Raw genomic sequence first — 12,990 nt, forward strand, 5'->3', positions numbered from 1 at the left:
CATCAACTCCATTTTACAAATGGGCTAGCAAAGACACAGCGTGGTTAATTTGGCTTTCCGAATGCAAGTCTTCATACTTTTAGAGGCCATAACATAAACGTGCTTAAACATTTATCGTAACTCAATGTTGATATACTTGTGATTACTTCTTCAGTGCTTCTCCCTCGCTAATCTCAAGGTTGTGGGGATAAGGACTGTGTCTAAAAAGCTTTGGCTAGAAGCTTTAAGAGCTCTATTTGCCCACAATCAATAAATAATATAAATAATAATAAAAAAAAATTAAACCAATTCCAGACTAGGAAGCACTGGGTGCAGGAATGAATCCCCATTCTCCGCGTGACCTTGAGGAAACCTCTATGTCCTGCTGCCTTGATTTCCAGCCCTGTCAATCGGGGAAGATGGAGGGGGGGTGGGGTTGTCCTGGAATCAAGCCCAGTAGAAGAAAGGAACGAGAACAGAGAAGATGCTAGGGAAATGGGCCTCGGGACACGGAAGTCCGAGTGCTGTCCTTCAGTTTCCTCGTTTCCTGCATCGGAAAATGGCACCGCGAGGACCGCGTGGACAAAGGGAGACCCCGCCTTTTCCCTCCACTTTGGAGAAGCCCCTAGCTCTCCAGTGTAAGAACAGTGTAAGAACTCGCGAGGACGCAGTCGCGGACACCGACCCCACGCTTTGTGACGCTAGCGGCGTAGGCTCAGATCCCCCAGGCGCGGAGTGGGCGGTGCCGCCAGTCAGGGGCGGAGTTCGGATCCTGGCCTCGGCCAACCCCGCCCCCGAACCGGCGGAAGTCAGCCGGTGCTTGGCTCCCAGGCCTGGGCGTGTCTCCGCGGGCGCACGCGCGCGCGCGGCATGCTGGGAAAACGCCCGCGCGGCGGCCATTTTGTCTTGTCGGCTCCTTTCTAGAGGTGGTTTTTCGGCCTGCTAGCGGGCAAGAGCGTGGCGACATTATCGCCGGGGTGTAATTTTTGGTGGGTGCTAGGGCTGGTGAGAGCAGCCGCCCGAAGAAAGCACCATGATCTCGGCCGCGCAATTATTGGATGAGTTAATGGGCCGGGACCGAAACCTCGCCCCGGATGAGAAGCGTAGCAACGTGCGGTGGGACCACGAGAGCGTAAGTCCCGCGGGCTTTGGGCCTGAGCCCGGGCTGCGGGGGAGGGGAGCGGAGCGGAGCGGCGTGGCCCGGAGTGGGACCCGGGGCCTGGGGCGGGGGGCGTCCGCCCGGGCGCGGCCGAGAGTGTGTGTTTGTGTTGCTGTTGTGTATGGGGGAGGCAGAGTCTGAATTGAAATGCACCTTCAGGAGCCAGAGAAACGCGGGAAAGGAAGGACGGTAGTATTTTATTCCATCCAGAGGCGCCAGAGTTTTTCCTGAGGAAATAGGGGAAAAGGCACATTTCTTCCGTTATTTGGGTTGATCGTCTCTCTCTCTCTTTTTTTTTTTTTGTTTAGACTTGAGATTTCTGACCGGGCTTAGTGGTAATAAGTCAAAAATCGTAGCAGTGTTTTTCCGTAGTGGCTCTATTTCCACCCGTCTCTGGTAAAAATAGAAATTTGAGACCTGGTGGTGGTTGCCGTGATGATTTGTAGATACTGGCTGATAGCAGTACGTCCCACGGCAAAGCCCTTCGTGTAGACTGTTGATGGCTCGTAAAACTCATTTGGACTCGGCACCAGCTTCCCTGATGAGCCGCTGTCCCAGTACTGTCTGATCCCCAAGTATGCGAAGTGTTAGGGCAGAATTAATGGGTGAGCTGTGTGTTACATTCTTTTGAGAGGTGGAACTTTTTTTTCCCCTTTTCACAGTGAGATTGTATTCCTACTTATCTAAGTAGACTTTGTTGGTTCTTGCGACTCCCCCCCCCCCCCCAGCACTTGGTTTAAGTCCCTGCATCTGAACTTTGCAAAAGAAAATTTCTGTTCACTTGATGCACAAGACCATGCCTACTTCGAATTAGAAAATTGCTTTTGATGGCAATTGGAGTAGTGTATGTTTCATGCCTCTGATTTTGAATACGTGAAGGAACTTCCTGGTAGTACTTTATTGCAACATTGCACTATCTGTGATGGGCTTATAGCATTAGCCAGAGGTTGGTCGAGTAGTAATTAGGTTTTATGCTAGCTCAGATCTAAACTAGTTTCAGTAAGTGCTGTTCACTAACATAAGCTTTTGGTGTTTATCTCGAAAATTTTGTGCGTTTAAATATTTTTTGGTGGGAGTTGGGCTGTAGCGCAGCGGGTTAAGCGCAGGTGGCCACCCAAAGCGCAAGGACCTACGTAAGAATCCCGGTTCGAGCCCCCGGCTCCCCACCTGCAGGGGAGTCGCTTCTTTTACAAGAGGTGAAGCAGGCCTGTAAGGTGTCTTTCTCTCCCCCTCTGTCTTCCCCTCCTCTCTCCATTTCTCTCTGTCCTATCCAACAACGACAAAAATAATAACTTACAGCAATAAAACAAGGGCAACAAAAGGGAATAAATAAATACTTAAAAATATTTATTGGCTAGAGATGGGGATTTTTTTTTAATTTTTTACCAGAGCATTTCTCAGCTCTGGCTTATGGTGGTGCAGGGGGTTGAACCTAGGACCTTGGAGCCTCAGGCATGAGAGTCTCTTTGCATAACCATTATGCTATCTACCCCTGCCCAAGATAGGGAAATTAATAGGGATGAGGGAGATAGAAGTGGAAAGAGAGACACCTGCAGAACTGCTTCACAGCTTCTGAAACTTCCTTCCTGCAGGTGGGGATTAAACCTCAGCCCTTGATTCTTAAATCTGCTGTCTGTCAGGTGTGTGTCATCTTCTGGCTCCTGTGTCTGGCAAATTCTTTTTGCCACCATTACACAAGGTTGAAAAAGTCTTGTCAGCTGGGTGGGGTCTATGTAACAACTGCTTCCCCCCCCCCCCCTTTTTTAACCAGAGCACTGCTCAGCTCTGGTTTATGATGGGAATTGGGGGAATTGAACCTGGGACTTCCGGAAAGTTGTTCCAGCACTTCTTTTCAGATTTTTTTTAAATGCTGATGTCTGTACTTCACCTCTCTGGGATTTTGCTTCTGGGTCTGGGGGAGGTGGTCAGTAAGATCTATTTATTGCAGTCTCAAGCGTGTGATCCTGTTGCTTCTAAACATCTGATTGGTCCTGTGTTTTTAAGTTGAGTAATACTCGGATATACTCCATTTTTAAGTGAAGGGTGCTTCTGTGGTGAAATTTGCTTTTCACATTTTTTTCCCAGAGCACTGCTCAGTCAACTCTGGCTTATAGTGGGTGGTACTGAGGATTGAACCTGGGACTTTGAAGCTTCAGACCTGAAAGCATTTTTGCATAATCATTATGCTAATTCCCTAGCTTTTCACTTGTGAAGATATATGTGCATAATAGCTCTCAAGGTTGAATATTAGAAACTTCATTATTGGGGCTAGTACTGCTCAGGCGATTCCAACATTGAAAGTTGCTTCTTTGGATCTTAGAAATAGCAGTTTTCAGTTCAAGTCAGTTCAGTTTTTTAATACCTGTTCCAGCATCCATTGATATTCTCCTTTCTTAGTAATATTTTACATTTCCTTGAGATTCTAATGTTTTCATAGTGAACAGTTTGCTTTGTTAATACAGTACAATTGTGAGGAAAATGTGATCTACTTAATGTATGCTCTTAGTGCCAGCAAAGAAGATTTTGATGTTTGCCATAGAAGTCATCCCTGAATAGTTCAGATTATCATAGGGAATTGTAGACTGGCTTGGAGCTTTTATTATTTTTGTAATATGATTAATATTTTTTAAAATTAGAGACTTGGGATAAGGTGTAGGACCATCAAAGCATGAGGCTGAGTTTGATCACTGGAATTGCATATCCCACAGTGATGCTTCAGTTCTTTGTCCCCCCTCTCTCATGTTAACAAATCTTTTAAAAAATAATAAAAATAAAGCATTGAGGGGGTCAGGCGGTGGCGCACCTGGTTAAGCGCCCTCAAGGATCCCGGTTCAAGCCACCTGCAAGGGGGTTGCTTCACAAGGGATAAACATTGATTCTAATTTTTAAAAAAAGTAAGCATTGGGGGTCGGGCGGCAGCGCAGTGGGTTAAGTGCATGTGGCACAAAGCGCAAGGACCTGCATAAGGATCCCGGTTCGGGCCCCGGCTCACCACCTGCAGGGGAGTCGCTTCACAGGCGGTGAAGCAGGTCTGTGGGTGTCTGTCTTTTTTCTTTCCCCCTCTCTGTCTTCCTCTTCTCTCTCCATTTCTCTCTGTCGTATCCAACAACGAACAACATCAACAATGGCAATAATAATAACCACAAGGAGGCTACAGCAACAAGGGCAACAAAAGGGGAAAAAATGGCCTCCAGGAGCGGTGGATTCATGGTGTAGGTCCTGAGCCCAGCAATACCCCTGGAGGAAAAAAAAAAAAAAGCATTTATTCTAATAAAACATTTAGGAGTGTAGGTTTTAGGAGTATAGTTTCACCTCTCTGAGTATGTGAATTTCAGTTCACTGCACCCACCACAAAATTCCTATGCTGTCACAAATACAGAGCTCTCCATCTATCCTACTGCTTTTGCTTCCATACCCATCATAGTTTTCAGTCTAAAAGTCATTTTGGTGGTTATTACTGTTTTTGCAGATTCATTTGTTTAGTCATTTCTATTTCACATAAGTGAAACCATTCAGCACAAGATGTCTTTCACTACTTATTTTATTTAGCATAATCCCCTTCATTTTCATCCATTTGTCCCATTCAATACAATGTCAATTTTTTATGGCTGAGTAGTATTCCATAAGCTCTTCCCCCCACCATAGTTTTTTCAGATAGAAAAGGATACAGAGGGAAACCTCCCCCAGTGTATTGGGGGCTGACCTTAGACCTGTGTCTTCTGCATGGCAAAGCAGGCAAGCTCCCAGGTGAGCTACCTTACTAACTCTCATAACTTGTTTTGTAATGTAAAGAAATTAAAAAAAAACTTTTTATTTGCTTATTATTGGATAGAGTCAGAGAAATTGAGAGGGCGTACGTCGCCACCTGGCCCCAAAGGAAAAAAAAATTTAAAAGATTTTTTTTACTAATTAATGAGAGAGAATGAGAATATGAACCAGAGTCTCTGGCACATGTGATGTTGTGAATCTTGGAAATGTATGTTTGACAATCCAGTGCTTTATCCACTGTTTCACCTCCTAGGCCATGCTGCCACTGCACCACCTCCTATTATTTTATTCTGTCTTTTAAAAATAATTTTTATTATCTTTATTCACTGGGTAGAGATAGCCAGAAATTGAGAGGGGAGGGGGTGGTAGGGAGAGAGAGAGGTACCTGCAGCACTGCTTCACCCCTTGTGAAGCTTTCCCAGTGATGTCTGGTTCTTTCTCTCCTGATCTTTCTCATAAATAAATAAATAAATATATAAAATATTAAAAAAAAAAAGAACATTGTTACAGGTGACGCTGAAAGGGTTTCTTTTTTTATTTTAACTTTTTCCTCCACCGGTATTCTTGGGAGACTTGGTGCATTCATACAATTCCACTGTTCTGGGAGCATGGTGGTAATGTGTGTGCTCTACTGGGTGTGCCCAGCCCGATTTTTTTTTTTTAAGTCACTTTGGCACATTCAGTGCTGGGAACCTTATGCTTGTAAGTCCAGTGCTTTAGCCACTTCCCAGGATACTATTTTATTTTTATTTATATTTTAATTTTTTGAATTAAAATTTTAATTTCTGTATATGTGCTGTAGGGGGGTTGGGTTTAGGCTTCACATATACAGGTCTTGGCACTATGCCTGCTTGCTACCTACCCCCCAATATGCTATTACTACTTTTTAAATACTTATTAACACAAGAGGGGGGTGTGGAGAACCAGAGCATCACTGTAGCACAGGGGACGCAGAGGATCAAACTTTAGACCTTATCTAAGTTGAATGCCATACTCACTGCACCACCTTCCTGACCCTCTTTACCATTTAAAATTAAGGCTTGAGGACTGAAGTGCAGGGTGATAGTACAGTGACTAGAATGTCTTTTTTTATTTTAATTTCTTTATTGGGGGATTAATGTTTTACATTCAACAGTAAATACAATAGTTTGTACTTGCATAACATTTCCCAGCTTTCCATATAACAATACAACTCCCACTAGGTCCTCTGTTAGAATGTCTTTTTTAAAAATTTTTTATTAATGAGAAAGATTGGAAGAGAGAGAGGGAGAGAACGAATGAACCATATGCTGTTGGGGTTGAACTCAGAACCTCATTGCTTTATCTACTGTGCCACCTCCCAGACCACTGATGGCTAAAATGTTGGACTTGGGGCCAGGTGGTGGTGTACCTGGTTGAGCGCACACATTACAGTGCAAAAGGATCTGGGTTTGAGCTCCCCAGGCCCCACCTGCAGGGGAGAAGTCTTGACAAGTGGTGAAGCAGTACTGCAGGTGTCTCTCTCCAGCTCTGTCCCCCTCCCTCTTTCCTAATTTCTGGCTGTCTCTATCCAATAAGGTTAATTTAAAAAACATTAAAAAAATAATGTTGGACTTGCAGGCATGAGGTCTGGAGTTTGTTCTCCAACATCACGTTTGCCAGAGTGATGCTGTAGTTATTAACTTATTTATGAAATAAAAATAGAAATTACTAACAAAACCATTGGATAAGAGGGGTAGAATTCCACACATTTCCCAACACCAGAGTGGCATCCCATCCCCACCACTGGAAGCTTTCCTATTTTTTATCTCTCTCAGCGTGAACCCAGGATCATCATCACTTATATACCTCGGGGTACAGAAGGTGGAAGGCTTCTGTAATTGTTTCTCCATTGAACATGGACATTGGCAGATCGATCCATACTCCCAGCCTATTTCTATTTTTCCCTAGTGGGGCAGGGTAGGTGGGTTTCAGGGTACATTGGTGAGGTCCTCTGCCCGGGGAAGTCCGGTTGGCCTCATGATAGCATCTGCAACTTGGTGTATGAAAAAGTATTCAGGGGAGTTGGGCTGTAGCGCAGCGGGTTAAGCGCAGGTGGCGCAAAGCACAAGGACCGGCATAAGGATCCCGGTTCACCTGCAGGGGAGTCACTTCACAGGCGGTGAAGCAGGTCTGCAGGTGTCTGTCTTTCTCTCCTCCTCTCTGTCTTCCCCTCCTCTCTCCATTTCTCTCTGTCCTATCCAACAATGACGACAACAACAATAATAATAACTACAACAATAAAACAACAAGGGCAACAAAAGGGAATAAATAAAATAAAATTAAAAAAAAAGAAAAAGTATTCAGATATAAAGAAGAACAAATCTGGAACCCAAAGGCAAAAATATAGCAAATGAGAGTCAGGGTTTCCATTTGGAAAAACTTAGTAGGTCTGGTGGTCCGGGAGGTGGCACAGTGGCTAGGGCACTCTCAGGCATGGGGTCCCAGAGTACCAGAGTGATGATTGGTTCTTTCTCTCCTCCTATCTTTCTTATCAATAAATAATTTTTTTAAAAAGTTAGTAGGTCTATTTTAGGGCCCATGATAGCCAAACCCAATAGCTAACATAAAGATGGGCCAAAGTTATTATCTGGGGAGATAGTGTCAGGGTTGGAAATAGTACTAGAAAACTGGATCAGGGCAGAGAGTAGCTCCCAAATCTGGGAAAAGTATGTGAATACCGGTAACTATAAACCCCATCGATTTGATCTGGGGCCTATATTCAGTGCAGGAGCCTGTGTAACCTCTGCATCCCTGAGCTCACATTCTGTGGTCACAGCTAGGAAGGTTTTAGGCTGTACCCATTGCTGGACCCATCTTCGTCCTCTAGTGGTAGAGGATTTTGGTCTAACCTCCCTTTTGAAAATGGAGCAGTCCCTACCATTGTTGTTGTTGTGTCCCCCCCCCCCCCCCCCAGGGTTATTGCTGGAGCTTGGTGCCTGCACCATGAATCGACTGCTCCTGGAGGCTATTTTTTTCCTTTCGTTGCCATAGTTTTTTTTATTGTTGTGATTGTTGTTGTTGGATAGCATAGAGATAAGTTGAGAGGAAGGGAAGAGGTGGGGGGAGATAGACACCTGCAGACCTGCTTCACCGCTTGTGAAGAGACACCCCTGCAGGTTGGGAGAGCCGGGGGCTGGAACCATGATCTTTAAGCCGGTCCTTGCGCTTTGCACAATGTGCGCTTAACCCACTGCGCTACTGCCCGACCCCCTTAGTCCCTACCATTGTTGATCTACATTGAGGGCAGGGTCCTGTAGGGGCCCATCTAGTTATCTTTATCTTTTATCGGGTGGTAGCGCAGCCTGTCGGGTTAAGTGCAGGCGGGTTAAGCGCAGGTGGCGCAAAGCGCAAGGACAGGCATAAGGATCCTGGTTCGAGCTCCTGGCTTCCCACCTGCAGGGGAGTCGCTTCTCAAGCAGTGAAGCAGGTCTGCAGGTGCCTATCTTTCTCTCCCCTCTTTGTCTACCTCTCCATTTTTCTCTGTCCCATCTAACAACAACGACAGCAATAACTACAAAAACAATGAAAAACCCAGGTCCTTACACACTGTAATGTGTGCACTTAACCAGGTGAGCCACCACCTGGCCTCAAGACTGATGTATATTTAGACTACTTAGAATCTACTTATAAATAAGTCTTAGGTTTTTTTAATTGTACTTATTGGATAGCAACAGATGAATCAGAGGGAAGAGGAAGATAGGGTGAGAAACAGACACCTGCAGCACTGATTCACCTCTTGCAAAGTTTTCCCCCTGCAAGGGTCTTCTGGGGGTTTGAACCCAGGTCCTTGTGCGTTGTATACACAGTATGGGATGTTCCATATTCCTTTTACTTTGACAGCTTTGTTAAGCCTGGTGTCAGTGCATACATCTGGGGTGCCCATCTCCTTCATAGCAAATTCTGGATCCCTTTGAGTGCCCAAGGCACCCTTTTCTTGAAACCCACTCCGAGGATGTACTTGAGAACGTTGAATGCTGTATTTTGGTCCTTCTAGTCACTATACTCTGCAGGATCCATTCTGCTGGACCATACAGGAAATTCCCAAATCTTAATCTTTAAATTGGTTAAAACCAGGACAAAAAGAACATTGTGCTTCATTTGTATCCCACTAAGTCTACATAGCCCAGGTAGACAGACTAATGGAAACAGCAGCAGGAGAGATATAACACCTGACTTTCCTCCAGTGGATTAGCACCTCCTTTGTGGCATGCTGGCTTTTGCGCCTCGGCTGCCCACATAACCAGGCGCCCTATCAGATGAGCTAGCTCTCCCAGCCAGAACATTTCCTTCATTTTATTGGCTATCTTTCCCATGTTTTGTTGTGGAGTTGGATGGGGTGGGTTGAGTGGCATGATGAAAACTAGTCCTGAATCCCAGGAGGTAGCACAGTGAATAAGGTGTTGGACTCTGAAACCTCAAGGTAACCAGAGTTTGATCCCTAGCATCACATGTGCCACAGTGGTGCTCTGATTCTCCTGTTTTCAACCCTCCCATATTAATAGATAATAAAAAAAGACAGCCCTGTGCATATAGTAATATACTGTTGAATTACCTAGTGAAGTTTATAAAATGAAATTGTTCTTAAATATATTTGGATGGGGTGTTGGGTGGTAGCGTAGCGGGTTAAGTGCACGTGTCGTGAAGTGCAAGGACAGTCATAAGGATCCTGGTTCCAGCCCCCGGTTCCCCACCTGCAGGGGAGTCACTTCACAAGTGGTGAAGCAGGTCTGCAGGTATCTTTCTCTCCCCCTCTCTGTCTTCTCCATCTCTCCATTTCTCTCTGTCCTATCCAACAACGACAACATCAGTAATAACTACAACAATAAAAACGACAAGGGCAACACAAAGGAATAAATAAATATTAAAAAAACAAAAATATATTTGGATGAAAGATAAAGATTAAGGGATCAGGATTGACAGATACTTTTCCCCCTATAGCTTTTAAAATAAAAAATTTAAATTAAGTAATTTAAAATTTTTCTGTTATTTCTTCACTAGGTCTGTAAATACTATCTTTGTGGTTTTTGTCCTGCGGAATTGTTCACAAATACTCGGTCTGACCTTGGTAAGTGATTTTTTTTTTTGTGATTTTGATCAAATTTATGACCTAAAACGGTTATTAAAATCCTGAAAAGTTTCTTCTTAAAAGCTGGTGGATATGTAATTTCTTTTCTGGATAATATTTTTGAATATACCGAGTGGCAGTCTAGTTAAACAAGGTGGCTTAGTGAAAATAGGTGCTTATTTCTGCCCCCTTCCAAAACACCATCATTCCCATGGTAACCGGGAGGTGGTATGGTAGATAAGGACTCTCAATTGAAACAGCATCTCCTGCATACTGTTAACAATAACAAAAGGTGTTAAATAGAAGAGGAGATGGCATTAGACGTATCAGCAACTATTTGGAAGATGACAAGTGAACGGAAGGGCAATAGTAGACTCAAAGGAGCAGAGAAACTTGTATCATAAAAGTCTGCAGAAGGGGGTAGTAAGCAAAAGTGTTTGGTCAGCAGAACCCTGTACAGGCTTAGGACTTGACAGCACCAGGTACTGTAGTCATGGGGCAGAAAATGGCGATTATTAAGGTGCCTTGACATTATTGACATTTTAGCTGGATATTCTGTTTTAGTTCAACTGACCTGTGCATCAAAGGATGCTTAGCAGCATCCATGGCCTTTAGACGTTATGCGTGTTCCCTCTCCCAGTTGTGACTTCAAGAATCACCTCCACTTTTTGCCCAAGGTCCCTCAGGCAAAACTGCTATTGAAAAGTACTAGTTGGGGGGGGGTGTGAAGAGTCAAGACTATATCCTGTGCATACGTTGATTCTGCTTCTCCCACCTCTGCGCCCTGAGACTAGGGTTTAAGTTCGGCAGGAATTAAGACTACTGCATCTGTAACACAAATGGGAAAAAAATCTATCTGTACAGAGATATGATAGTTTTTGCTCAAGGATGGTACACAACCAGTGTCATTCTAGAAACATAATTTTTAGTTCTTTAAACACACTGTTTAACCTAGGGCATTAGGAGCACATCAGGTCTAAGTTAAGTCTAGATATTGGGATTCTAGACAGCACAGGGCAGTAATGAATAAAAAAAAAATGTGACTGTAAGAGAGATTGAATGAGTCTATATTACTTAATAGTGAGGTTTTCCCATTCCCTTCCTCTGCCCTGTTCCTAGAAGGATACAGCCAGATGTTTTTCCCCAGGCAGAAGAGAAGAGGATTCTTTAGAGAAAGTGCACAGTTCCAGAGAAGTGATCTACAGGTACTGACCCTTGGGGAATCTCCTAAAAACAATTACCAACTGATTTCTTTGGTAAACCCCAATAATTAACAAAAATACTTGTTTACACCAACTTCCAGTCAGATTTTACAAGTTTTTGCCTGCTAAGAGACATTAGCCAGGGAGGGGGTAGATAGCATAATGGTTATGTAAAGAGACTCTCATGCCTGAGGCTCTGAAGTCCCAGGTTCTATCCTCTGCACCTCCATCAACCAGAGCTGAACAGTGTCTGGTTAAAAAAACAAACAAAAAGACATTAACCAGATATTTGAAGAAAAACTTGTAGCATGAGAGATTAATAAAAACCAATGGGGAGGAAGGGATTTAGTAGAATTAGAAGTAATGGGGAAAGTAGAAGGAAAAAAGTTATCCGTATCCCCAGTAAGGTAAGAGATGGGCCAGGAAGAATAGAATACCTTATAAAAGGGGATTTTCAACAAATTAAACAGAATTTTTGGAGATTAGAATTGGAAATTTTGGAAATGAAATCAGTAGTAAAGGGGAAGAAAAGAATTTGCTGGAATGTTGAGTAATTGTATTAAAAAATTTACATCTTGAAAAAATTGTCAGTATATAGCTCTAATTGATTAAGAGCTTTACATTAGGAGGGCATTATTGGTAGCACTGAGGTGTATGGATCTCTAGATTGACTGGTCCTTTTGGCACTCATACTGTTAATGGAAAAAAAAAAAGAACCATACCAAGGTACACCAGGGGCTGGGGTGGGGTGCACAGGATTGTGTATCAGAATGCCCTTAGGCAACAGTGGAAACTTGAAGTTACTGGAGAAACACTCATCGTGAATGAAAAAACATTTTTAAATCCAGGTTAAGCTACATAGCAATGCATCAAGAATATGAGACCGAAAGGGACATTTTTAGACTTGGAAAATCTCAACAAATTTATCTCTAATGAACTTTTTCTCAGATAACTCCATTGACAAATGAGCATAAGCCAAGTAGGAGGAAAACAAAAGATTGAGCAAACTGTATCCAGTCAGACCAGAAAGGGAATTTCTCAGGATGAGAGCTCTGTTAGGTTTTAAAATAGGCAGCCCAGATTGAAGACAACAGGAGTAGGCTCCTGAAAGCTGAATCTTAAAAAGGAAATTAGTATTAAAATAATTGCTTCAGTTGAACTAAAGTGTTTGAAAAGTAGTAGATACAAAGCAGATATTCGAACAAGTATGAAGTGTACCAAAACGTGTTTTATAATGTGCCTTTTGACTATGCATCATCAAAATACAGTGAATGCTTGCTTAATTTAATTTTTTTGATGTTTAAGAAAAAGGATGGGATTTATAAATATGGAGGCCATTTCCATAAGAAAAGACCCCCCCCAAAAAAAAAAACACTTAAAATTGCTTGCCCTTTGGAGATGGTAGGTAGTACCGTTTAGCTTCCTATGCAGATACTTGAAATTAATTATAAACTACTAGTGATTCATAGTCACTCATATTTTTCCCCTTGGGTGATATCTTTCTGTGTGTCTGTCTCTGTCTGTCTGTCTCTGTCTCTCTTCTCTTGCCTTCTCTCTCCCTCTTAACCATATAGTTGCTCCCCATACTGACCTTGAAGACTGAAAACAATGTACACATGTCTAGTTGAACATGTTTCATGAATTAGAATCAAGTTAGGTGTGTCTTTAGACTGTAAAATGAACCCTTCCCCATTAAAACATTTTTTTTTAAAGTAAAGGACTTGTTTTTGGTAAGAGAATGTGGTAGATGCCATAAGTCTTTTTTGAATTCATGTGAAATGTATATTTCATGTTTT

General features: G+C 43.1%; 1 protein-coding gene across 5 annotated transcripts in view; it reads left to right on the forward strand.

Moving 5' to 3' along the window:
* The first annotated feature begins 862 nt into the window (after nucleotides 1-862).
* The window catches only part of LUC7L3 (LUC7 like 3 pre-mRNA splicing factor), a 29,252-nt gene continuing 17,124 nt past the window's right edge, over nucleotides 863-12,990 (forward strand). For 2 of the 5 annotated variants that reach the window (XM_060203745.1, XM_060203747.1), the window contains exons 1-2: nucleotides 864-1,111; nucleotides 9,926-9,992. In XM_060203745.1, coding sequence (XP_060059728.1) covers nucleotides 1,013-1,111; nucleotides 9,926-9,992 — 166 coding nt within the window. In that variant the 5' untranslated portion in view covers nucleotides 864-1,012. Of the gene's footprint in view, nucleotides 1,112-9,925; nucleotides 9,993-11,111; nucleotides 11,198-12,990 lie in introns of those variants that run through there. The other 3 variants (XM_016189329.2, XM_007525563.3, XM_060203746.1) reach the window with 3 other exon arrangements.

Source organism: Erinaceus europaeus, chromosome 12 (genome assembly GCF_950295315.1).
Source record: "Erinaceus europaeus chromosome 12, mEriEur2.1, whole genome shotgun sequence".
Classification (NCBI taxonomy): Eukaryota; Metazoa; Chordata; class Mammalia; order Eulipotyphla; family Erinaceidae; genus Erinaceus; species Erinaceus europaeus.